The sequence below is a fragment of the Apodemus sylvaticus genome, chromosome 18 (assembly GCF_947179515.1).
Source record: "Apodemus sylvaticus chromosome 18, mApoSyl1.1, whole genome shotgun sequence".
Taxonomy (NCBI): Eukaryota; Metazoa; Chordata; class Mammalia; order Rodentia; family Muridae; genus Apodemus; species Apodemus sylvaticus.
The window spans coordinates 67043686-67071270 of NC_067489.1; the positions used below are offsets into that span (position 1 = coordinate 67043686).

The 27585-nt window shown below is 43.4% G+C and overlaps 2 protein-coding genes across 4 annotated transcripts in view; both read right to left on the reverse strand.

Moving 5' to 3' along the window:
- LOC127668937 (zinc finger protein 709-like) overlaps window positions 1-15626 on the reverse strand; it is a 71254-nt gene extending 55628 nt beyond the window's left edge. Inside the window, exon 1 of one of the 3 annotated variants that reach the window (XM_052162826.1) lies at window positions 15529-15626. The gene's annotated coding sequence lies outside the window, so the exon portion shown is untranslated. Of the gene's footprint in view, window positions 1-10182; window positions 10248-15056; window positions 15154-15528 lie in introns of those variants that run through there. The other 2 variants (XM_052162828.1, XM_052162824.1) reach the window with 2 other exon arrangements.
- LOC127668933 (zinc finger protein 14-like) lies at window positions 3880-10189 on the reverse strand. Its single transcript, XM_052162817.1, has 4 exons — window positions 9900-10189; window positions 7102-7228; window positions 6872-6932; window positions 3880-6445 (listed from the first exon to the last, which is right to left on the reverse strand). Exons 1-4 carry the CDS (start codon window positions 9936-9938, stop codon window positions 5083-5085), a joined length of 1590 nt encoding a protein of 529 aa, XP_052018777.1. The 5' UTR covers window positions 9939-10189; the 3' UTR covers window positions 3880-5082.
- Window positions 15627-27585: the final 11959 nt, after the last annotated feature.

A 27585-nucleotide genomic window follows, 5' to 3' on the forward strand; every position in this document is an offset into this window, starting at 1 on the left:
AACAGATCTTTTTCTTGCTTATAGATCCACCTATCTCTGCCTCTCAACTGCTGGGAATAAAACTATATACCAAAATACCCACGCGGCACCAAAGGAGCATGAGGAACCTTTGGTGTCAGGAATCTGGGAGGAAGCTATTGTGGAGGAATGGTCTCTCCTCAATGGCCTCTAAACCTGCTAATATCTAGTTATCTAACATCCTCCCCCTGAGAGCTGAGACTCTACAATTATTTTGAAGATGGGTGCCCAAGTAATCTGGCTGCTTCAGGCTGACACTGAAGATGCAGAAAGTCGGGATTTCTGCTTCACACTGACATTGAGGGCCTAGAAGGGTTTAGGGTCTTTACTCCCAAGCATGGAGGTTGATCAAGGAGACACAGGTAATTGAACTTAGATGTGATACAACCATCTGAGCATGGAGGAGTACAAACTAGATACAATCAAGATAGCAGTAGAGTATGTGCTTTTGCTTGACTGCAAGAGTATCCTGAAATACGAGTGCCTGGGAAGCACTCAGCTCTGAGAGGAAGTCTCATTCAGCTCCCAGGGGAGGGTAACCCCAGCTGACCTCAGGGGCTTCAGCCCTGCTCCGCTTCTTGGCTTCTTCCAGTGAAATTCACACCATGCGGAAAATCCCATGAAAGAGATTTATTGAAGGGTCCTGGATGGGGAGCATGAATCCAGGGACGGCAGCGCACTGCTCCCAGGAGAGAAAAATCAGGGAATTGGACAAAGGGCAGGACTAATACAGGATTTCTTAGGGGGCCAAAACTTTTCAAGGCAGAGATTTCCAGATTAGGAATTGGTGAGTTTTCCTGTTCAGGGATTGGTGACGTGTTGTGGGAAGCTCGGGGATTGATGGCTCTTCTGAACCCCTTTTTTTCTGTATTGGGCCCATGGGTTAGGATAGGAAGTTCTCTTTGGCTGAAGGTGGCTTTGGCTGAGGAGCTATCTCTGTGGAGCTGCTAGAGAAGCAGGAGGAGGTGCTGCCACGGTGGACAGCTCCTGCAATGGCACCTCACAAAGGCTGCAGGCTGAGACAGGAAAAAAGGTGTCACCACCATGCACAGCTTCTCATGACAGCAGTAGGCTCAAGTAGGGAAGGTGGACAGCTCCTGAAGGACAGCTCCTGAAGGACAGCTCCTGCTGAGGTGGGAAAGGAGATGTGCCACCATGAAGGCTCCTGTGGAGACTGCAGACTGAGGAGGTGTCATGGTGGCGCCATTTTTGCATTTCTGACAGCTCCGGTGGAGGCATGTTGCCTGGGACACAGGCTGGAGAGGGGCCAGTTGCCACTTTGACACCTTTTGTGTTGTGTCACTACAGTGTACAAGGTCAAGAGATTAACAGCATCACTACCAAGATTGGTTTGTTCTGTTTTCTATTGTTTTTCTGTTTTTTGTTTTGGAGGACAGGTTTTCCCAGTATAGTCCTGGCACTTGCTCTGTAGACCAGCCTGGAATTAAAGGTGTGGTGACTGTGACTGACTTAACCAAGTTTTTACTATGATGATCTACAGGTCTCATCTGAAAGTTGTTCATGGATAGGATGGTGGGGTGGTGGTGCTTGGCACTTAGTCTGATTTTTTTTTTTTTTTTGACCCTTGTAAAGCAATGAAGGCATGAATAGAATTAAACCATAAAAACAACAGTACATTTATGGTTAGGGAAAGCACAAAAGTCCTTTAATTAATGGGATAGCTGTGAGTACTATCTGGCAGCCAGCCACCCATACAAAGTAGCCTGGAAAGCCTGACTCACTACTTTTACATTATCAAGTGTTTAACTTTGATTATCCTTTTCTGTGCAGTTAGCCAACCCCTCACTTTGGTTTTACTTTCTCCTCAGTGGTCACTGGGGCTTGAGAGGGGTCCCTAGCTCCTCTAGTTTTCTTTTTTTGTTGTTGTTTTTTGTTTTTTTTGGATTTGGTTTTTTTGAGACAGGGTTTCTCTGTGTAGCCTTGGCTGTCCTGGAACTCACTCTGTGGACCAGGCTGGCCTCGAACTCAGAAATCCACCTGCCCCTGCCTCCTAGAGTGCTGGGATTACCCAGCCTTGTCTGGTTTTCTTATACCATTGTTCCACAGCTTCCTGGAAAGCACAGGGAACACTCTCCTGTGTTGTTGACTCTCTTCTACAGCATACACTGGCAAGTCCCTCATGGGGTCTCCAGAGCCTCTAAATACAAGAGGACACAGGTGCCTCACCATAGCTGCACAACTTTGAGAGATGCCTATGGTCTCCTGGGACCTAGTTGGCTTTGGAGGATAAAGGTCAAATTACTATCCTATTTATACCCTCTGACCACACCAGACTAGACTCCATGGATACTGAACACACAGATTATACACTAGATTGACAAATCACACTTTAAATATTTTGGCTGTTACATGACACTTCAAGCTTAGCAGGGGCAGATTTTTAAATAAACCTGACTTAAGATTTAAGTTTTCAATCAGGTGAATAACAAAGCAGAAATTACAATTACAACAGGGTTGTCTTTTCCCCCTTCTCATTCTAGGAATAGCAGAGCCTAGAAGATGATCTCCCAGATGAGAGCAATCGCCCATGAGTGTGGAGTGGTACTGTAGGAACACAAGTATCATGTCCTAAAAGCCACCTGATTTGTCCAAAATGGGAATGTTTTTTAGAATACATACTGGATGAGAGCTGAGACATTAATTAACCAAATAACCTCTGAATGTTTGTCTAGCTATTCTTAATTTTAATTACATTGTGAATGAAAAGTAACAAGGATAAAATTCATATGACCATCTGCTCGTATGCCATTTTGATCCGATGTGACTATAAACTCATGCTCATATGAACATTATATATACCCACCCATGTGTAAATTTTTCTTTAAACTAAATAAAATAAGAACCTTAAAAAAGCTTTGACTTTATGGTTTGAATGGCTCCCAAGAGTCCATAGGGAGTAGCAGCAGTAGGAGGTGCAGACTCAGGGAGTAGGTGTGGCTTTGAGGTCAAGCTCAAAGCCAGGCTCAGTGATGGAATCCGATCCACTCTTCTACTGTGTCTAAGGACAGCTACAGTGTACTCATATAAATTTAAAAAGCCATTAAAATTGCTGGTACCACGTTATACATAGAAGTACTCCCTTAGCCCCGCACAATCCAATCTCTCTTCATCCTCACCCGGGAGCTGCTGAAGGCCTGTGTGCCTCCTCACCAGGCTTGGTGGGGAACAGGCTAGTGTGAGTTCTATTATGACCTTTTGACTCCTACTAAGGTCAAGCTGTAGGGGTGACATCTCGTTAACCTCACTTTTCCTCCTTAATCTTCCCCTGGGTTCCAGGGTTAGAATCTCAGAAAGGCTTAGCACAAATATAATTTGTAATTACTCGTCCTTTCGGAAGCCGTCTTTCATCTCCTGTTTTCTATAGCTTTCCTGCCAATTTGACGTTAACACAGGTGAGAACCTGCATGCATCTCCTTACCACACCCGCTGCACATGTGGGTAACACCTCAGCCTCAGTTACATGTCTCATGGCCTGCAACAGGAGCATGCCTCTGGTGGCATAGACTGCCCCTCACATGCATCTTTCAAGGACTGTAGGAGTCTCAGGATTCTCAGCCATATGGGGGAGTGCCCCCACCAGTGCTCTACCTCATCTTTCACAGAGGCGGCTGCAGGACACCGGAGTTGCTCGATGCGGATGTAGCTGGCAGTGCAGCAGGAAGGCATGCACTAGGCTTACTGCCATGGATGCTGAACCTTCAGAGGCTTGCCACCACCACTCATGTCAGAGACAAGGCAAGTGCTCCTACCAAACAACTCATCTTTGGTTCTGCTGTGTGCAGATCCAGGCAGTCTTAGCTTTATTCCTGTGGCTATGATAAAAATACCTTGACAAAACAATTTAGGTAAGAAAGGGTTTATTTCAGCTCAGTTTCAGGTTACTATCCATTACTGTGGGCCAGTCATGGTGACAGGAGCTTGACACAGCAGTAGACACAGTCCCAAGGCAGACAGCAAGGAATCTCTGCACTCAGTTACTTCTGTCCTTTTCATACAGTCCATATAACAGTAGTGACACCATCCTTCAGGATGGATCTTCCTACCTCAATTAACCCTAGTAAGAAATTCCCTCACAGCCACGTCAATGCAAACCTAAGACAGACAGGTCAGCACTGAGACCCCTTTCCCAGGGGACAGCAGACTGCATCAGGTTGACAACTGAAGCACCCACCCAAGACAGAAAGCAACACAGTACTTCAAGCCACAGCCTTCATTCCTTCTTGGGGTTTCACACTGATGTAAACACAGCACAGCCTTAAAAGCCTGAAGACATTTATGAAGGTCTGTTCATCCCAGACCAGGCATCAATGACAGAGACCAAGAATGATCCTACACAAGTGTGGCTTGAGGAACCATTGAGTTTAATTTGGGGTATTTACAAGAGCACAAGCCAGTCATGGGAAGCCGCTGCAAAGGAAATGTCCATCTCCCAACAGCCACTGCGTTCCCACACTCCTGACACTTGCAAAACCGCCCACCTTCCAGCACCAGGAGCTTCTTAAAGAGCTGTGGCCTTGAAGACTTCACAGTGATTTCCAGTTGGAAACTTTTCCAGTTGGAATACATTCTCGGAATCTAAGGGAACGATGCTACCTAAAGGCCTTAACACACCTTACATTCACATTTTCTTTCCAACAAGACATTTCATTCACGCTAGTGAAAGGACCTGTGACACCTGAAGGCTTTTCCACATTGTTTACCCCCACACTGTGTGGGGTTTTTTCCCACTAGGCGTTCTGTCATGATTTTAAGGCAAACAGATAAATGAAAGATTAACCATATCTTGTACATTCATAGAGCATTTGCCCAGCATGAATTAACTTACTTCTCTGAAAGGAAGCATAACAATCAATACTTACCACACTGGTAACAAACATAAACTTTGCCCAGCAAGAATTCCTTCTTTGAAGGACACTGTGACCCTGAAGGCTATGCCACACAGTTTACATATAAAAGGTTCCTCCTTCTTGAGTAAGTGTTTTATGTGGAAGGGGGTATTTGCTACACTGTTTACATTCAAAGGGTTTGTACCAATCTGCTCTTTCATTCCTTTGAAGGAAATGGGGATAATGGAATTAGATACTGTTCATATGGGTTTTCTCCGTGAACAGACTGATGTCTCTTAAAGGAACTATGCCGGCTGAAGGATCTGCCACACTGCACACACTGGTACGGTTTCTCCCCGGTATGCCTTCTTTCATGGGATCGAAGGTAAGAGCGATGTGTGAAGGTTTTACCGCAGTCCTTACATTCGTAGGGCTTCTCTCCGGTGTGGCTCCTTTCATGAAATCGAAGGTAATTATAACTTGAAAAGGCTTTGCCACAGTGCTTACAGTCATAGGGTTTTTCCCCGGTGTGTGTTCTCTCGTGCAGTCGAAGCGAGGACTGACACCTAAAGGCTTTACCGCAGAGCTTACACTCAAAGGGCTTTTCACCAGTGTGAGTTCTTTCGTGCACTTGAAGTAAAGAGGGATAAATGAAGGACTTCCCACACTCTTTACATTCATACAATGTCTCTCCACCATGAGTTATTTTATGTCTATGATAGGAGGCCTGGCACCGGAAAGCTTTCCCACACTCCTGGCATTCATAGGGTTTTTCTCCAGTATGGATCTTCTCATGTAACTTCAGAGAAGTGAGCCATCTAAAGGCTTTCCCACACTCTTTGCATTCATAGGGTTTTTCTCCGGTGTGAATTCGTTTATGTAACTTAAGGGTCCTGTGACTTCTGAAAAATTTCCCACATTGTTTACATTCATAGGGCTTTTCTCCGGTATGAATTCTTTCATGTAATTTGAGGGCCCTGCTATATCTAAAGGTTTTACCGCACTGTTTACACTCACAGGGTCTTTCCTCAGTGTGAATTCTTTCATGCAGTTGAAGGGCACTGAGGTAAGTGAAGGCTCTCCCACACTGCTTACACTCATAGGGCTTTTCTCCAGTGTGGATTCTTTCATGTAAGTGAAGGGCACTGAGACCTCTAAAGGCTTTCCCACAGTCCTTACACTCATACGGTTTTTCTCCAGTATGAATTCTTTCGTGTAATTGAAGGGCACTGGGATACCTAAACGCTTTCCCACACTCTTGACACACATAGAGTTTTTTCCCAGTATGAATTTTTTCTTCTTTTTGAAGGGAGCCGGAAGTTTTCTCACACTGATTACCTTCAGAGTCATTTTCCTCAGTCTGGCTTCCTCTGAGTTCCTTGTAGTCGTAGTTGTGATGTCCATTATAAGTTAGGTGGTACAGTCCAAAGGTCTTTAAACATACCTCACACACAGAGGGTCCACTCGAAGTCTTAGTTTCCATGCATCCTTCAATACTTTCGAGAAAACTAGAATCAGGTGGCTTCTCTTCAAATTCCTCATGTTCATACTGTGTGTATTCAGAGTGAGAGACGATGTTCCTATTAAAAGATGAAAGACACATGAAAATGTCCCTGCCCACACTGCTGATCAGACTGAGATTGCTATATGGGAAAGTTTGTTCCCCCACCTTCTCCACTATCATACAGTATCTACAGACATAGCTACCGTGAGAAATGACAAGCATTTTCGTGACAGCTGTTTGCACTGTTTGCTTATTACACCATCTCGGACAAGCACAACGTGTGCCTTCACAGGCTCATCATGCATAGAGCAGCATTCCTGAAGGCAAGGCCCCAGAACCAAAGACCGAAAAAGAGTTCAGGCTCACATAAAGGATATATTTGGGATAAGAATTTTCTATTTATGAATGCATGTAAAATTGGCCGTTTTGTTAGTTCTTCAAGTTTCACGGCACACTAAAATTTCATCAAGGACATTTGCTTCCACTTGTGCATGCAAATTACCTTAGATTAATTTCAGGATCTTCACACTGGTCTTCAACTGTCTCATCTTCCCATTCATATCCTTAAACACAGTCCCGGAAACGAATGATCAATTATTAGAATATGCCTCATAACCACACCTAATTTCATCACCCTGACTATTCCCTTTCCACATCGAAATTGCAGTGACACTCAACGACCAGAAACACTTATTCTCTAGTTTACGAGTGGAGGTAAGAAGGCATCCTCACCTGTGGCAGTGAAGTTCCTGAAGGTCTCCAGCATCACATCTCCATAGAGAGTCTTCTGAGAAGGATCCAGCAAATCCCACTCATCCTGGGTGAAGTGCACCACCAGATCCTCAAAGCTCACCAAACCCTAAAACATCGCATATTAGGACATGGAAGAGTGATTGAGAAAGACACATCTGTCCACAACTGGCATATGGCCACGTAATTCTGTGGTCTCCACACACTCATTCCATGGCACACACGTGCAGGAAGAGCACGGAGTGATGCTCAGAGGAGGCCGGACAGCCCACTCCTCTCGTGACAGCGTCCAGGGAAGAGATCGCTGCTTCCCACCTCATTCCCCTTCTCCAGTGATCTCCTCTTCTTGTCCCAGGGACACCCTATCATGTGACACACACAACAGCATTAACGCTGTGGCTCAGGAAGCTGCCTGTCCTTGGAAACTCATGCTCAAAGTTAGCCTCTGCTGGCCTGAGGCAACAACATACAGTCTGAGAGAGAGTACAGGAACGGACATGAGGATAAATGACTCAGCATGAGTGAGCTGTACAGAAAGAGCACTTCAAAACACTCCCGGTTTCCTTTGGACATCCTATTAATCCCTTCTAAACTCAGAAACACCTAATAAATCAGACACGCCCTTCCAAAACTGAATGCGGGTAGTGTGGTGGCAGCTCTGCCTAGGTCTTCCAATGTTAGCATTCTGTAGAGAACTCCTGCCTGCTCCTGGCAGGATGGAATCTGTCCTCTGCTCAGATGACTGCATTTTCACTCATCTCCACTGGCAGCCTTATCCCTCCCTCATTTTCAATGGTCCAGCAAAGGACTTCTATTCCTAAACACTCCTAGCTGCTGTACTAATGTGGGTTTGAGGTTCTCTAAACAGGTCCAAGGAGGGATACACCAACTGTTACATCGGGCAACCTTACGTTGGACAACCTCAAAGAATCCAAGTAAACTGTTGCCCCAAATCCCAAAATGGTAGTTAAGGCTACCTCTTCAGTGGGAGAAAGCCCACTGAATTAAGGAAACAGGAAACAAACTGGTAAAGCTGTTCAGAGATTTGGCAGGGCTGGGGGTGGAGGAGGGGGGATAGCTTGTTTTGTGTCCTGGGAAATGAGCTGAAATGTCCTTAGGTGCTTGGTTCTACGTTGGCTTGGAGGCCAGAAATACCAGAAATGTTAGGGGTTCTTGCTTTGCTCTGGTTGCTAAATGATTCTTCACAGAAAGAAATGTTATAGTAGCACTGGAAGCACCATTAAAGACAAGCCGGCCCCTTCCAGTCAAACAAAGTCTAACCCTGGGGAGTATGCCATTGTGCCTAACCTTAAGAGTTAAAGCAGTTGCCGGGCGGTGGTGGTGCACCTGTAATCCCAGCACTCTGGGAGGCAGAGGCAGGCAGATTTCTGAGTTCGAGGCCAACCTGGTCTACAGAGTGAGTTCCAGGACAGCCAGGGCTATACAGAGAAACCCTGTCTCGGAAAAAAAACCAAATCCAAAAAAACCAAAAAAAAAAAAAAGTTAAAGCAGTTGACTGGTCAATAGCTTGGCCAAGGGACCAGTCTAACGGAAGGTTGAATTACCTCTAGCTAAGCTAAAGGATGGGAGGAATAATTATTCCTTTAATGAGAATAATATTTGTTTGCCCCTCAGAAGCATCAGTCTGTATGCCACAGACCACTGCCATGGGTCTGTCTGCCTTTCTAAACACTAAGATGAAACTTAACACTTTTTCTGGAACTCTTTGTTCTGTTTCATTGAGATGCAGAATGGAGCCTTTTCAAATGCTTTTTCTGGTACTTTAGGTTTTCCCTTTTTCTCTGCAGGCCCCCTCCCTCCCTATAGATGCCAGTCTTCCTAGTGGCCAACTCAGTGCTGGCTGAGCTCAAATGGCATGGGATTTTCCCTTCCTCTCCATTACCACTCCAGGCAGATGTCAAGACTTCCACCTGCTTGCCCTGGGGTTTTCTTTTATGCTCTAATAAGTTTCCTCAGGCTTTCCTCTTAGCTCATTTAAAAATTCACATGACTAAAAACCCTGTGAGAGCCACAGTTAGGTTCCAAGACTAAATTGCTGGGCTTAAGAGATCCATACAACAGAAATGCCTCTCACCCACATGACAAGGAGAGGTAACGTTGGAAGGCTGGGGGCTGCTGTCCGTGTACGGTAACAAACCATGTTTTTCACTTCTGTAAACAACATTGGTTGCCCCACCTGCACAGGGTGTGCTTCATCACAGAGGTAGGAGAGGAAAGGTAAGAAGTGTGTCGGGAGAAGGTATGTCAGGATGTATGCTTGTCCCGCTTGGACAGAGGCAGGCAGTACATAGCCTTGTGGGTCTGCCTTTATGAACCTGTCTAGTATAATTTGATGCCAGGGAATCCCCAACAGAGACCTGGCCAGTGTCCATCATTCTGGCCAGTATCTAATAAAGTGTGCTTCAAATGTGGTTCAAAAATTGTCTTATTATCACCCAGTAGGATTAACAACTCCAAGAAAAGACCCAATTTTCACAGTGACATCTCTTAGGGCTCCCCAAGTTCTGACAGCTGTATGTGTTGGTATTAAACATACTGTTCTGAGTCATTTTTATAGGCCTTTTATGGGTAAGAAAATGAAGAAAGTATTTTTCTTATATGGCTTATCTATGCAGACTATAAAAATGGCGATTTAAAAAAACAATATTTCAGGTGAGATCATAAGAAAAAGAAGACATAGGTGGCCACTGAACAGATCAGCATTCTCTAGCAGAAGAGAACTGGAAGAATTAACAGACATGAGTACATATCTGGCTTACCTCCTCAGGCCTGGACAGTCCGACGATGGCTGTCTCCATGATGAAGAGGCTCTGTGCACAAGGCTGGAAGTCTCGGGAGCTTCAATCTGGCACTGAGGGCTCGGAAGACACCGGGACAGCTTCTTCAGTGGTCTTCAGTCCACACTAGAAGGCCCAAGAAGCTGACTCCAATGTCAGGGAAGGACGGCAGCAGCGGCGGCAGCAAGACCGATGCACTCACCAGCAAGAAGTAAAGTCACGCAGGAAAAGCACTGCTCCTTCTGTGGACTTCTCAGAGTGCCACCTACTCTACGACGATGACGGGGTCTTCTCACCTCAGTCAATCCTCCCTGAAATTTCCTGGCAGAGCTGCACAGAGACAGGCCTCTTAGTTGATTCCAGAGCCATGCAAGTCTACAGTGAAGATCAGCCATCACAGGAGCAACCAGCAGCGTTCAGGACCTGTGCGCCCAGTGAGCACCAGGCTCCTCACAACTCCCGGGCCTGCCTGTCTCCACCCACAGCCCCTCTCACACTCATCTCACCTCTGACTAAATGTGCCTCAGGCGCCAGCATCAGCAGCTGCATTTTGTCTAGCTACTGGTTTTCACGGCTAACCTTGGCCCTTCCTCCCTATCACACCGCTGGCACAATCCTTGCACGCGACCTGCTGCCAGCTCTGCTAACGCCCCCGGGCTCAGCAGGCCCAGCTCAACAAGTTAGATCCTGAAAAGTTATATGATAATACCAACACTTAGGGCAGGGGCATAGCAATACAAGGGGAATATGGAGACACTGAGATGGGGGAGGACAAAGGGGGATGCTGTGACAACACAATTTCCATACAGAAAATCCAGAAAACCCAAGGAATGAAAAAAGGACTACTGAAAACTTTTATGATACATCAATATACAAAAGACCATCATTTTCCTATGAACTAGATATACAAATATCAATTCTGTATTGCATGTAAATTAATTAAAAAGGGGGAAGTATAAAGCCTTTAGACAAAAATCAAGCATTTCTAATGAAGAGAAAAACAAAAAGAAGTCAGCACCACAGAGGACAAGAAGCCTGCACATCTGCACCATACATTCAATACATTCCTCATACCATTCAAAACCAGACTATGTTGTAACTAGAACTGATTATAAGGAGTACATGAAAAGAATGAGAAAAAAGAATGTTCAACACAACTCCAAAACACACACACAGAGAAAGAGACAGACAGACAGGCAATACATGACTTTAAGTCTTCCTATAAAACTACTACAATCTGGAGAGTGCACTCACATTTGATAAGCAATGAACAGCTCATAGGAGCAGAAAACCCAGGACCAAACCCACAGAGACCACAAAGGAGCAAAAGAACCTCAAGGAAGAGCTAGGGCTGCCTTGGCAGAGAAGCCAGGTTGTTCCTAGCACCCACATGAGCTCTTAACAATCTGGACCTCCTGTACAGTAGGATCTGACATCCTCTTCTGACCTCTAGTCATACATGCAGCAAAATACTCATACACAAAAATAAATTCTGAATGTTTTCATTATGAAAACAATGAACAGTATAAGTTATAAATGTAAAGAGCTACTAAAGTGCAGCAGGGGTGACTCTGAAGGTGGCACATGTCTGTCAGCCCAGCTGGCCAGAAGCAGACAGCAGGGTTCACACTGAAGGCCAGCAGGAGCAACTTTTAAATACTGTGTAGCCTGGGCTACACAGTAAGACCATCTCCAGAAAACAAAAATACAGTACAGTCAGAAATTATTCAGTGTGCTAAAACTGAATCCTTACAAATATTGAAAATCAGCAGGGCGGTGGTGGCACACGCCTGTAATCCCAGCACTCTGGGAGGCAGAGGCAGGCGCATTTTTGAGTTCGAGGCCAGCCTGGTCTACAGCGTGAGTTCCAGGACAGCCAGGGCTACACAGAGAAACCCTGTCTCAAAAATACCAAATCCAAAAAACCAAATAAATAAATAAATAAATAAATAAATAAATAAAAACAAATATTGAAAATCAAAATGTTTTATTAACTCTAGCAAAAAGACAAACAAAAACAACTTATATAATTGCTAACAAAGTAATAGGTGTCATTGTGGCTTTTCCCGCATCCTTGGTCTCATGAGCTCTTCCTTTTTCCTGCACACCCCTCACAGCCCAGCCTGCACCCCATGCTCAGACTCCTCACCCTGACTTCCTGTCTGTTACCTGTGCTAGTTTCCTCCATCCGTAACAGCAGCTCCCTGCTGTCCCTTCTCCTTACTTCTTCAAGCTCTGCAAGTTAAGACACACCAACCTAAGGACGAGTGTGAAGCTCACACCTATGAGAAAGGGACACGGGGTGTTGTTCACTGTCCCAGCCCAGCTATAAGCTAATTCTGTATTTTCATCTAGTTTCATCCATTAAACTGTAAATTTCATCATTTTGGGTTTTTTTTTTCCACAGCTGAATGGTGGCCCTTTATGTATACATGTTTGAAATGTCTACTCACGGGGCTGGAAAAATAGCTTAGCAGTTAAGAGTACTGACTGCTCTTCCAGAGGTCCTCAGTTCAAATCCCAGGAACCACATGGTAGCTCACAACCGTCTGTAATGAGATCTCTTCTGGTGTCTGAAGACAGCTACAAGGTACTTATATATAATAAATATATCTTTTAAGGAAAAAAAAAAGAAGTATCTACTCACCAGCTAGACATGTAGGCTGTTTTTATTTCTTGGTTATTACAAATTAAGAATGACAATGAACATGACTGTACAAGTATCTCCTGGAGGAGGATATAGAGTCCTTTGACCACATACACAACAGTGCTACAGCAAGATCATGTATACATTAGGACAATGATAAAAACAAGGGAGATATCCTACAATAGATGATGCTTCTGAAAGCCAATGGTTACTAAGTCATAACTCCAGTGCAGGATATAATTCCCTCTTTAGTAGCCATTGGTCAGGGAGACCTCATAGGCTCCTTCTGCTCTCTTCAGTGTCCCTGCAGAACTGGCTGTTATTACTGAAGGCATCCCACACACTGCTTACAATGTGGAACGAAATCACCTGGCACTGAGCTGAAAATGTCCTTCCTGTTGGCTAGCTTTCATAGAGCTCTGGGGCACTATGCAGGCTGCTGGGGAAGAAAGGACAGGCGCGTAATGTCTTACCCAGACCTCTACGACATACAGAACCAACGTGCCAAGCAACGTATGTCCACCTGTGCAATCGTGGTATAAGTGTTCTGAGGACAGCACCAGACAGCTCTTTAACTGGACTGGAGGCCCACTCCTTCAGAGAACCCATGCCTGGCATAGTAAACTAAACCCCAAACCCATGTCTGCAGCTAGAGGGATAAACTTAGCACTACTGTTTAGCTAAATTGTCCTGGCACCCAGTTACCTTCTAAATATTGCTTCTACCCACAGACAACCGCTCCTCCCAGTCCAAAGCAGAGAAGCCCCTCTGCTTGGAATGCGGAGATGCACAGCTGCCCCAGGAGCTGAGAGTAAGCTGACACCTGAGTGCTTAGTCAGAGCAGGACATGGAGACCACCACTTCCAAGGCGCTGAGATCACTGTGAAAGAAGAGGCAGAAAGACTGCGGTGGGATGGGATGTAAAATGTAGACTTTCAGCACTGCAGAGTTAATACTGTTTATGACTCCCCTTGACAGCAGTGACAGACTTCTGCAAGGGGCCTGACACAAGACCGGGCCCAGCAATGGTTGATCATGATTCAGATACTGAGGGAAAAGTCACTGTCTTCAACTGTATACCCACTGAGGGGCTCAAATGGATAGGTTAGAACCTGCAGTCACATGGATGATCCTGGTTAAAACAGGGGGTCTCTAAACAAAAAAGGAGATGGAGGGGCAGGAAACATGGGTATTTCACAGGGAACTGTAAGGAGGAAAGGACAGAGAGGATGAGAGGGAAATTAGAGGCCAGGACATTACCACAGTCATAACATTCTTTATACAGGTATGAAACTGTTAAGGAAAAAAAAAGAACTTCAGATAGGTATCATGATGTAAGCCTCTTACATGAAATTAAACAGGAAATTCCAGCACTTGGAAATAGAGGCAAAAGAATCAGGAGTTCAAGGTCATTCTTGCCTATACAACTTTTATCACAAAAGCACATGCTAATTAAAAGAAAAGTTAGGCTAAAGGGGTGGTGTGGTTCAGTGGTTAAGAACACAGATGTTATTTCCGAGGTCCAATTCCCAGTGTACACAGGACAACTTACAACCATATGAAACTACAAGTTCAGGAGATCTCATGTCCTCTGCTAGCCCGTGCAGGCACTAGGCATACAAGTGGTGCACAAACATATATGCAAGCAAAACACCATACATCAGATAGAAAGGGATGCAACGCCCTTGCCTGGCCTCATAAAGGGATGGACACCCAGCACTAGGATGGCATGGCCTGAAAGCATCCTGTCATCTGACCTGTGTGAGCCAGCGATCTAGTCAGGGACGTCCGACAGCTCCCCTGGGTCCCTGTCTGCCCACCAGGACCTCACCTCAGTCTGCCTTTCCTATCAGAGCGAGACCACTGCAGCCACTTTCAAACCTCACGCCCCCATGCTTTCATTCAGAGCCCCCTCCCTGTGGCTCACTGGTGGTGTGTTCTAATTTATCTCAGCAACTGAAACACTGCTTCCATTTCTCTCAGCCAACTTACTTCTAGCACCCTCTGGACTCTGCTGCAGCTTCTTCAGACTACTCTGATTGCGTAAACAACATGTGCATACAATTACAGATTTATTGTGTGAAATGGAGAAATATTAGTAATTAGAATTTGGAAAACTAGAACCTGTCAGCCTCGGGCAAATTACCACCAGAGGCTTAACACCTTTTTATTTTCTATTTAATAAAATTTTAACATTGTAGAAAGACGCAAACGTCTTAAACGTCCTAAAATGTCACTTCCCAATTTCAATTTCAGATGTAAGGTAATTCCCACAGAATGCTAAAAAATTCTTATCAGGTTCATGAAAGAGACTAATAAATTTCATATGTAAATATTTTTTTAAAAAAAAAAAGAACCAAAACAGCACAATATAGACAAACCCACAACGCACTCGTAACATTTCCAATCAAATACACAAGACAACACACTGTTTAAGAAGAATAAACAGATTCACAAACAAAATAAATAAAATAATTAGGAGACAAGCTGACCTTTGATAAAGTAGCACAATCTTTTCTAGAACTGTTCTTGGAACATCATCCAAAAGAAACTCTGGGACAAAGACTCAGAAAATGTCACAAAATTAACTCACACTTGATGCTAGACCTACAATGCCCACAATGTCTAGACCACAGCGGAAAGAACACAGCAGGCATAAGTGCGACACCAAAAGCACAAACAGGCCGCCAGCACTGGACAGTGACATCACCAACACGGAAGCTACCCCCGCATTGGGCGGAGCCTTCCACTCCCGCTCTGCGCAGACTTGGCCGGGCAAGCGGAAGTGACTAGACTCCTCCAAGAAAAGGACTGGCTGGTGATGGGGTCCACGTCGCCCCATGGAATGCACAGGGTGTCCGCTCGGCCGGCCGGTCCCACCCCTCCCCCAGCCGCGGGGAAGACCTATCACCCCGGCTCAGCCAGCCGCCCCTCCGCGTCTGGGGACAGTGACCCCGCGCTCACCATGGCACAGTTGCTGAGCTCGCCCCCACAGCTCCTGGCAACGGCTATCACACCGCAGCTCTCGGGGTCACGCAATGCCTGCTTAAGACTCAGAACAGAATCTGCAGCATGGCGGCAGAGAGGACCCACCTCTCATCCCCGTCTGCTGCTCTTGATTGGACATATGGCACGAAGCTCTGATTGGCTACAGTCTGATTGACAGGAGTTCCCTAGATGCTGCTGCGTGGATGACCCGAATCGATTGCTCTAATTGGCTAGCATGCCTTGAATGATGAAGCAGTTCTTTTAGGCGCCCCTGAGTGAGTAGCCAGGCCTGAAGGTTCTGATTGGATAACACTGCGCCACGAGGGCCTGAGTGACAGCTGATCCTTGTGAATGAATGGCCTGCCCCCAGGGTCCTGATTGGCTAGTGAGAGCTGAATGACAGCCCCGTAAGTGGATGAACAGAAATTAAAAGACACGGACCACACAGCCTTCCCAGCTCTGCTTTTCACCCAAGTTCATGCAACTCAGCTTCAAGAAGATTTGATTGAAACTGGACTTTCTTCTGCCTCCCAGAACTGTCACCGCTGTCTTCTTGCAGTCGGTAGGCACTTAAGGTTCTTTCTCTTGGGAGCCTTGTTTACGTGCACAGTCCATTACACACAATCCCCAAAGCAGCGACCACTTTGCCTCTCAGCTAGACCAGAGCCCAATTCACCTCCATCAAACTGGAGCAAGACGTGATGACCTCCAGGTTTCAGGAATTTCAACAAGTCACGACAAAGTTTGCTCAAATTTTAACAAGATGCACATTTTCTTTTCAACAAGAGAAGAGAACCCGTTCCCAGACCAATGTGGCGTTGCTTTTCCTGCAATCCCAACAAAAGAGGTGGAAGCAAAAGAGTCAAGAATTCAGGATATACTTCATGAAAAACATTCAATAACAATCACACAATCACTATTCCAGGTCAACAGAAGGTATTTGAGGGAGCCGTTCACATTGAAGATGCCTACCTCCACCAGGCGGCAGAAATGACTAAACCACATTAGAATAGTGAGGGAAGACGGGAGATAGGTAATGTTAAGTAGGTAGAAAGCTAAGGAGAGTGGTCCTGGGTCCACTGGGTCAAAGTGCTTAGGAGTTCATCCACTTTGGATCCAAGGATTTACTCCAGACTATTGCCCAAAAGAAGCTGCCTCATGGCTGAGGATTTTTTCATCTCAAGCACCCACGGGGCTAACTTCACACATATGCACACATGCACACATGCACGCTCGCTAACCCCATCCCACTGAGGGTCACACATAACCCACCTGGTAGGTTTGACTGATGTAACTCCCTCCTGCCCTCTGTGCTGTAGGCCACTACTAACACAGCCACGTAGGATCTGAGAGCCTTCTTAGAAACTTCAAAGGGTTGATCCATGTCTCAGTCAGTCAGGTCTTTCCTGTCACTTAAAATTCAGCTAAATGAATGCTGGCTGGTCCATTTCTAGAAGGAGAAATGCAGTCTTGCAGTTGTGCAGTCTTGCAGTTCCACAATCTATGTGTATGAATGAAATGTTCTTGGGGAGGGGCTGGAAAGATCATTCAGTGGTTGAGAGCACTGACTGCTCTTCCATAGCTTCTGGGTTCCAGTCCCAGCAACCACATAATGGCTCACAGTCAGTAACACCAGCCTTACAGGATCCAACGCCCTCTTATGCCCTCCCTGGAAACCAGGCATGCACAAGGTGCACAACATACATGCAGAAAAACCAAATACAGTGATTCATGAGGGGCCACAGTGCACCCTCTCTGAACACCACACCCACCTGTTGTGCAGGAGACTGTGGCTTTGTGTGGATGTGTGTTTTTTTGAGGAGAAGATTTTTGGTTTGGTTCGGTTTGGGTTTTGGTTTGATTTCTGGTTTTGTTGGTTTTTTGTTTTTGTTTTTGGGTTTTTTTGTTTTTGCGGGGGTTGTTTTTGGTTTTTTTCAGACACAGTCTAGCTAAATAGCTACCCTGGAGCAATAACTCTTCTGCATGCAAACTGCAAACTTTTCATTCTGTAATTTGTAGCTGGTCTTTGCTACTTTGTGGAGATTATTCTTTTCCTGACCCCCACCATTTCACTCCATAGTGTCACTCACTAAATAGAAGACAAAGGAGACAGAGAGACAGAGAGACAATTCCCTAACTGTAATATCTTTCTTTTGTTACTTCTTTGACCACAGCTACTACAAACCAACCTCCCAAAATGGTGAACAACCACCCGCTCCACTTCTTGGGGAGCTAGCATTTCTATGTCCTCTAAAATGTCCTCAAAATTCCAAATGTCACACAGACATCGAGGGATCACACAGAATCGCAGAAATTATCTGCATCTGGCAAAACCATACCTCTGCTACAGCATGAGGCGAATCATAGTCAGCTGCTTTGGACAGTCTGAAGTATTCCATATCTCTGCTTCTGGGTTTAGAATGGAAACACATTCTTATACTATTTCTGTGTTTTTAAAGAAACCAAAATTCTAAAGTTGTCACTACAAATAATTCTTCACTGAATGGAGAAAGGAAGGGGTGGAAAGAGAGCTTGCAGGACACAATAGCAAAAAGGCAAGCAATTGCTAAGAAGTAACTAAACAAGCCAGGCTTGCTGTCTCGCCTTTAATCCCGGCATTCTGGCGGCAGGGACAGGCATTTTTCTGAGTTTGAAGCTATGGTCTACATAGTTCTGAGTTCTTTGGTGTACATAGCAATTTCCAAACAGTCAGGGTTACATGGTGAGACTCTGTCTCAAAAACAAACAAAAACAAACAAACAAAAACAAAACCACACCTCCGGAACCAGGTGCATAAGTGATACCATCATCAGCATGCGGAGGAAGGGGTTAAAGAACACTGGAGACACTCATGAGAGAGCAGACACTGTCTGAGGAAAGGCTTCTAAGAAGAATTCAATAGAAGAGATAAACGCTGCTGGGCGGTGGTGGAGCACACCTTTAATCCCAGCACTTGGGAGGCAGAGGCAGTCAGATTTCTGTCCTGGAACTCACTCTGTAGACCAGACTGGCCTTGAACTCAGAAATCAGCCTGCCTCTGCCTCCCAGAGTGCTGGGATTACAGGCGTGCACCACCCGGCTTCTGTAACCCATTTTTTAATAGAGTTATTTAAGTCTCTGAAGTCTAACTTCTTGAGTTCTTTGTATACATTGGATATTAGCCCTCTATCGGATGTAGGAGTGGTAAAGATCTTTTCCCAATCTGTTGGTTGCCATTTTATCCTATTAACAGTGTCTTTTGCCTTACAGAAGCTTTGCAGTTTTATGAGGTCCCATATGTTGATTCTTGTTCTTAGACCATAAGCTATTGCAGTTCTAATCAGAAAATTTTCCCCGTGCCCATGTGTTCAAGGTTCTTCCCCACTTTCTCCTCTATAAGTGGCAATGTATCTGGTTTTATGTGTAGGTCCTTGAGCCACTTGGACTTGAGCTTTGTACAAGAAGATAAGAATGGGTCGATTTGCATTTTTCTGCAAGCTGACTTCCAGTTGATCCAGCACCATTTGTTAAAAATGCTGTCTTTTTTTCCACTGGATGTTTTTAGCAACTCTGTCAAATATCACATGGCGGTAGATATGTGGGTTCATTTCTGAGTCTTCAGTTCTATTCCATTGATCTTCCTGCCTGTCTCCATACCAATACCAAACAGTTTTTATCACTATAGCTCTATAGTAGAGCTTGAGATCAGAGATGATGATTCCCCAGATCTTTTGTTATGGAGAATAGTTTTCACTATCCTGGGTTTTTTGTTATTCCAGATGAATTTGCAGATTGCTGCTTCTAGTTCTAAGAAGAATTGATTTGGAATTTTGATGGGGATTGCATTGAATCGGTAGATGAGTTTCGGCAAGATGGCCATTTTTACTATATTAATCCTGCCAATCCATGAGCATAGAAGATCTTTCCATCTTCTGAGATTTTCTTCGATTTCTTTCTTCAGAGGCTTGAAGTTCTTGTCATACAGATCTTTCACTTGCTTGGTCACACCAAGGTATGGAATATTATTTATGACTATTGTGAAGGGTGCCATTTCCATAATTTGTTTCTCAGCTTGTTTATCCTTTCAGTAAAGGAAGGCTACTGATTTGTTTGAGTTAATTTTATATCAAGCCATTTAGCTGAAGTTGTTTATCAGCTTTAGAAGTTCTCTGGCGGAAGTTTTGGGGTTGCTTAAGTATATGATCATATCATCTGCAAATAGTGATATTTTGACTTCTTCCTTTCCAATTTGTATACCTTTGACCTCCTTTTGTTGTCTGATTGCTCTGACTAGGACTTCAAGTACTATATTGAATAGATAGGGAGAGAGTATGCAGCCTTGTCTGGTCCCCGATTTTAGTGGAACTGCTTCAAGTTTCTCTCCATTTAGTTTGATATTTGCTACTGGTTTGCAGTATATTGTTTTCACTATGTTTAGGTATGGGCCTTAAATTCCCTATCTCTCCAAGACTTTTATCATGAAGGGATGCTGAATTTTGTCAAAACCATTTTCAGCATCTAATGAAATGACCATGTGGTTTTTTTCTTTGAGTTTATTCAGTGGATTACATTGATGGATTTCCATATATTGAACCATTCCTATATCCCTGGGATGAAGCCTACTTGATCACGGTAAATTTTCATTTTGATGCACTCTTGGATTTGGTTGGCCAGAATTTTGTTGAGTATTTTTGAATCAATATTCATAAGGAAGATTGGTCTGAAGTTCTCTTCCTTGTTTGGTCTTTGTTTGGTCTCGGTATAAGCATTATTGTGACTTCATAGAATGAGTTGGATAGTGTTCCTTGAGTTTCTGTTTCATGGAATATTTTGAAGAGTATCAGTATTAACTCTTCTTTGAAGATCTTGTAGAATTCACCACTAATCCCTTCTGGTCCTGGGCTTTTTTTTTTTTTTTTTTTTTGATGGAGACTATTAACAACTGCTTCTATTTACTCAAGACTTAAGGGACTATTTAGATGGTTTATCTGATCCTGTTTTAACGTTGGTACCTGGAAAATTGTGCATTTCGTCCAGATTTTCCAGTTTTGTTGAGTATAAGCGCTTGTAGTAGGACTGGATGATTTTTTTGAATTTCCACAGTTTCTGTTGTTATGTCTCCCTTTTCATTTCTGATTTTATTAATTTAGGTAGTGCCTCTGTGCCCTCTGGTTAGTCTGGCTAAGGGTTTATCTATCTTGTTGATTTTCTCAAAGTACCAGCTCCTGGTTTTGTTGATTCTTTGTATAGTTCTTTGTGTTTCAATTTGGTTGATTTTTGGCCCTGAATTTGATTATTTCTTGTCATTTACCCCTCTTGGGTGTATTTGCTTCTTTTTGTTCTATAATTTTCAGGTTCACTGTCAAGCTGCTAGTGTAAGCTCCCTCCATTTTCTTTCTGTGGGCACTTAGAGTTATCAGTTTTCCTCTTAGCACTGCTTTCATTGTGTCCCATAAGTTTTGGTATGATGAGTCTTCATTTTCATTAAATTCTAAAACATCTTTAATTTCTTTATTTCTTCTTTGACCAAGTTATCATCAAGAAGAGCATTATTCAACATCTACCTGTATGTGTGTTTTTTCCATTGTTTTTGTTTGAATTTAAGATGAGCCTTAGGCCATGGTGATCTGATAAGGTGCATGGAATTATTTCAATATTCCTGTATCTGTTGAGGGCTGTTTTGTGACCAGTTATAAGGTCTGTTTTGGAGAAGGAACCATGAGGTGTTGATAAGAACGTATATTCTTTTGCTTTAGGATGGAATGATCTATAAATATCTCTTAGATCCATTTGGTCCTTAACTTCAGTTAATTTCACTTTGTCTGTTTAGTTTCTGTTTTCTTGATTTGTCCATTGCTGAGAGCAGGGTGTTGAAGCCTCTCACTATAATTGTGTGGGGTGCAATGTGTGCTTTAGCTTTAGTTAAGTTACTTTAAGGATGTGAGGGCCCTTGCCTTTGGAGCATTGATGTTCAGAATTGAGATTTCATCTTGGTAAACTTTTCCTATGACCATTATGAAGTGTCCCTCCTTATTTTTTGACAACTTTTGGTTGAAAGTCGATCTTATCTGATATAAGAACGGCCACTCCAGCTTGTTTCTTGAGATAATTTGCTTGGAAAATTGTTTTACAACCCTTGAGTTTGAGGTAGTGGCTGTCTTTGTCACTGAGGTGGGTTTCTTGTTTGCAGCAAAATGTTGGTTCCTGTGTAGGTATCCAGTCTTTTAGCCTATGTCATTTTATTGGGGAACTGAGACCAGTGATGTTAAGAGGTATTAAGGAAAAGTGACTGTTGTTTCCTGCTATTTTTGTTGTTAAAGGTGGAATTCTGTTTGTGTGGCTATCTTCTTTTGGGTTTGTTGAAACTCTAATTTTTCTCACTGTTGGTAAAAAATGAACACCACAGCTGAGAGACACTGGGTTATCAATAAAACTGAGGAACTAAGCCAAACAATATACTGTAAGGATGTGTTGACATTAGAATGGAAACTGCAACAGTTTTAAGATAAAGAAGTGGTTCTGCTTATGTATCTACTGGGAATGAAAAAATGTGGTCAGCAATAAAATGTATAAAGATTAAATAGGACCAGAGAACACCTCTTCTCTCCTGGAACATGGATGTCTTCACAAATCAAAGAGCTGAGGCAATTCACAGACTGTTTCAGTTACTTATTTCTCAAAAATAGGCATGCAAATCAACTTCAAAACGGCTAGACCAAATGACTGATTACACAAAGACTGGATAATATATAGACTGGACAGACAACACAATGACTGAACAAAACATAGACTAAACAGACAACAAAGACTGAATAAATACAGAGAGTAGGAAACAAATGCTGTACCTAGATTTTTTTCATATTAACCATTTCCCCCCCCCCCCCCGCCTGCCCCCTGGGCCCCAGACAGGAATTCCTCACCCCAATTTAGCAGGAAACAATTATAAGAAGACTATCACTCTAAAACCTTAAGTTCAGATGGATGGTCTTGGTCCTTTAATGTGTTACAGTTGTTATCATCTAGGGTAGTAGGCTGTTTTCTGTAATTATTATACATTGATAGAAATTTAATGTTGTTTTATGACATTAATATATATTGACAGAAATTTAAAGTTGTTTTGTTTAGTGATAGTTTATTGATAGAAACTTAAGGTTGCTTTATTTAATTATTGTATATTGACAGAAATTTAACATTGCTTTCTTTAATTATTGTATATTGATAGAAATGTAAAGTGGTTTTGTTTGAAGAATAATATACTGCTATAATTTAAGGTTGTTTTGTTAGACTATTGTATAACTATCTTGTACATAAACGGTTTATGTAAGGTGTGATGTAATGTTCTAGTTTTGTGGTTCTTATAATTGTTTTTATTGTGTGTATATTGTTAATGTTAGGGGGAAAGACAATTTTTTAATCAAAAAAGAAGATATGGAGTGGAAATTCCTGGTTTCTTTGAAGACTCAATTGTATCATGTGATGTTTTTATGGAGACTGTCTTATGAAAAGATGTTTTGCTGAGAACAGACATGTGGTGTTTTTCTTGAAGCTGCCTGGGAAAAGGGCATGTGGTGTTTTGCTGAACACTTGACAGGACACAAGATATTTGGAACGGGTGTAAGCATAACCCAACAGACAGTGGATGATGCTGTGTGGCACTAGTTTGTCTTATCACACTTTGTCTAGTACTATTGGGTTTTCACTGCCAACACTGTGGCATTGGTTGACCTTACCTTCTTCACTGATCATCATTTGTCCTGACTTTGTAGAGAGAATGCACGAAAAAAACTTCTCATGATATTCCAGCTTGGGTCAATTGGCAGAGGCTTGCAGTTTCTTCTAGATTGAACTGCCAGTGCTGATTCATTAAGAGTATTTACAAGTAGATACAAGGAGTTACCACTACTGAATCATGTGACCTGAGTTGCTGATATTCTGACAATGAAGTTTGGAATTACCCAAAAGAATTATTTCTAAACAGATCCACATCCCCCTTTGCCCAACCTTTCATTCCCACTACCACTGGTGGGCAGGAAGGGATGATAAATTATTTAAAAACCCTTATTAAAGTAGCTTTTGAAGAATCTGAACCTACATAGAAGACTACCTGTCTGGGCTACCAGCTGAGGACAAGGAAAGGAACCTGTCTCAGAGTAGGATTGCAACTCTGAAGACTAAGAGAAGGTTCAAGACTTCCTAGGTGCAACTGGATATTGCTGCTTCTGGATTGCAGGGTTTATGGAACTAACAAGGTTTCAATACACCAACACAAAGGGGACACTGTAAAAGTAGCTTTTATTTGCCTCTTGTAATTGTTGCCTTCTGCCTCAGTCTGCTAACCTAGACCTAGTCCTGGGAGCTTCTTGCCTCCTCTGTACAATCTAACCTAGGCCTAAAATGTTTTCAGCCTCCGACACTTATTTCTCAGTAAGCTTACCCATCCTTTCTTGTTCTTTCTGAGCCCTGCTGGCTCATTCCTTCTCTTCTCTCTCAAACTCCTCTCTGCCTGACTGACTGATTCGATCTGGCTTCTCTTGGCTTCTCCTGAATTGCTCTGCTTCACCTCACACTAGCTTGGGCAATATATCCTAATCTTCTAGCTCCATCTTATTCTCCAGCTTTTTCCTCTTTTCACCTGTGTCTACCTCGTTCTCTCTACACCTTGTCATGTACAACTGTCCTGTGTCCTCCTCCCTCTGTGCTGCTCTCTCTCTCTCTCTCTCTCTCTCTCTCTCTCTCTCTCTCTCTCTCTCTCTCAAAAGATTTTTATGTATTCTTATAATTATGAGAATACCATAGCTGTCTTAAGACACTCCAGAAGAGAGGGCATCAGATCCCATTACAGATGGTTGTGAGCCACCATGGGGTGCTGAGAATTGGACTCAGAACCTCTGGGAAAGTAATCCGTACTCTTAACCACTGAGCCATCTCTCCAGCCCCTGTGCTGCTCTCTCTGAAGTGGTCTTTTTGTTCTCTATGTTCTCATGAGAAGTTGGCATATATCATTCTGTCAAATCGTTCTCTGATTCTTCACTTTGTCTGTCACACACGTAGACATTTCTTTCAAACATGGGTGATTCCTTCTACAAACTAACTTTACCCTAATGTTTCAGATTTAAAGTGTGTGTTATGAGCATGTCTATATTCCAGCCAGAGGGATTAAAAGTGTAGTTGAGTCACACCAAAACTGAAAAAAGCTTTTTTCCGTACATAACAAAAGTCTGGGGTTCACAGTATGATCAAATATTCTGTAACAAGGCAGTGAGCCCTAATCTGGACTAAGACTAAACAAAAGCATTTGAGGCTTTAAGAAACAGCTCTGGGGACTGGAGAGATGGCTCAATGGCTCAATGGCTCAGGACTGCTCTTCCCAAGGTCCTGAGTTCAATTCCCAGAAACAACATGGTGTCTCACAACCATCCTTAATGAGATTTGATGCCCACTTCTGGGGATGTCTGAAGACAGTAACAATGTGTGTGTATGTATGTATATAAATATATAAAACCTTTAACAAAAAGAAAGGAAGGAAGGAAGGAAGGAAGGAAGGAAGGAAGGAAGGAAGGAAGGAAGGAACATATAAAGGAAGGAAGACAAAAAAAGAAAAGAAACAGTTCTGACTACAACAACAGTCTAAGAACTTCCAAGAAAAAGGAATAGTAACCCAAACTTTGAGGCCATGGAAACCCTCTATGATGAATGGATTCTGTAGCCACAGGATGGTCTACCTGTCTAAGAGCTGTGGTAGCTACAACTACTTTCAGTTTTTAAAAAAGAAAATAAATTAACTCTGCATTAAGATCTTATACTCACAGCACCCCACAATGCAGTTGAGATCCTTCTCTGAGGAGCACCCAAATGTTGGATATCTAATGATTGTGTGACACAGTAGAAGGCCTTACTCCTGGCCCACCCTTGACCACTGTTGAGAAACCAGCTGCTATCAGTCCTCTTGCCTGATGACTTGGGTGACTGTCACAGTATGGAAGATGAACCCAGACACATAGGTGCTGAATGCTTAATTTAACTAAAACAACTTGGGCCTGAGCCTGATACATCAGCCCAGAGAGCAGATCTGAACCAGACTCTCAGATGAGGAAAAGGACAGCCCACCACCATATACATAGACCACTAGTTGATATGGTTTTACTATCAGTCATGCCCATGATATGTTCTATAGAGAAAGAGGGCTGCTTGCTGCTGGGGAAAAAAGGGAAATTAAAAAAATCTTGGTCCTTCTAGAGACTATTTGGCTTCTCCTACAGATTGCTGTCCTCCACTACCAGGCTGCTGACCTGGATGTCCAACAAAGGCCCTAAAACCAGTGGAGCCTATTGATATTTGGATGATATACCATCATTCTGTGCTGCCTAAGGCTTCATGGTAAAGAAGAAATGGACAGCTCAAACCCATAGGTTGGTGGAGGACACTACAGGCAAAGATCATTCTCTCAGAAACAACTGGCAGGACTTGGTAACTAACCTTCAGGCTACTCGTCTGGGATCCACAAACCCTTCTGAGTTGTTCAGATCAAGATATGTTTTACCTAGACAGGAGACTTGGAGCAGGATGACTCAGCTGGATGACAGGTTTGTGCTCAAGTGAATCCAAAACAGAGAGCACTTATCCAGGATGGCTCCAAAGGAGAGAGCAACACCCAGGCAAACTCTGGACAAACTGACTTCACCAAGATGAATGTGTGTGATGGAAGGAGATTCAGCACATGAACTTGCATGGTGGGGCTGTGTGCCAATGAACGCCATGTGCATGATGGAGAAGTTGAGAATCCAGCGGCGTCTCAGTCCAGGAAGCTCCAGGAGGCCTATTAGCCACGTGCCAGCAGGGAAGGCCTGCAAAATCCCTGGAGTTGTTGCTCTTCAGTAAACTGGAAGACCAAAAGGGGCTACAGTCTGATGTCACTGATAGATTGGCACAGTGACAACAGCAGCCACCACAATAGGCACACTCATCAGCAATAAGCAAACACGTGCAAACAGGAACTGGTTTTCTTCAGATATCTTCTTATCTAGGCTACAAAGTAGAAGGTGTTGTTGCATGTGAGGTCTCTTCCCAATTGAGGTCTTTGAAGATAAAGGCTCTGACAGGACATATACATGAGCTAATTTATCCCATGACCAGCAAGTCATACAGGACCTAAGCCTATGAGTGAAGGATGCAAAGAGGCCCTCACCCGAGTGGAAGCTTCCCTGGACATCGCACAAGCATTTCCATACAAGCAAGGAACACACAATCCACCATCAGGGTTTCATCCAACTTAGAAAACTGTCAGGAAATGAGGTAATCATTTCACAAACATGAGTGCACACAGCTGGAGTAAAGACAACCAGGTGCAATGAGACTTTCACCTATCGTGAAAAGATACTTTGATTAAATTCAATACTGTTTTACATTTTTTAAGATTTATTTATTATGTATATAGCATTCTGACTGCATATATGTGTAAAGTTAAGAAGAGGGAACCAGATCTCATTACAGATGGCTTTGAGCCACCATGTGGTTGCTGGGAATTGAACTCAGGACCTCTGGAAGAGCAGTCAGTGCTCTTAACCACTGAGCCATCTCTTCAACCCCCTAACTTCAATATTTTATATAATTTACTTTTATGAGTATTGGTGTTCTGCCTGTATGTATGTCAGTGTGAGAATGTCAGATCTCCTGGAACTAGAGTTAAAAGACACTTGTGAGCTGCCATGTGGGTACTGGGTATTGAACCAGGGTCCTTTGAAAGAATAGGCAGTGCACTTAACTGATAAGCCATCTCTCTCTCCAGCCCAAGGTTAATTTTTTAATGGGATATTAAAACAAGTTTCTAGCTGTTTAAGTACAGGGTGCACACTAGTGACAAAAGCCCATAAGGTTGTTAAAGTGAATATCTTACTGCCAAAAGCAGGCCACCTTAATATGAATTATTGGCCAAGGCCAATTCTGAGGCCCGAAAAACCATATTGCCATTGCTTTTGGTTATATGCCAGAATTAGAGGTTAAGACCTTAATGCTGAAGACAAGCTCTTTGGCAACAGGACATGAAAAATCAGCACA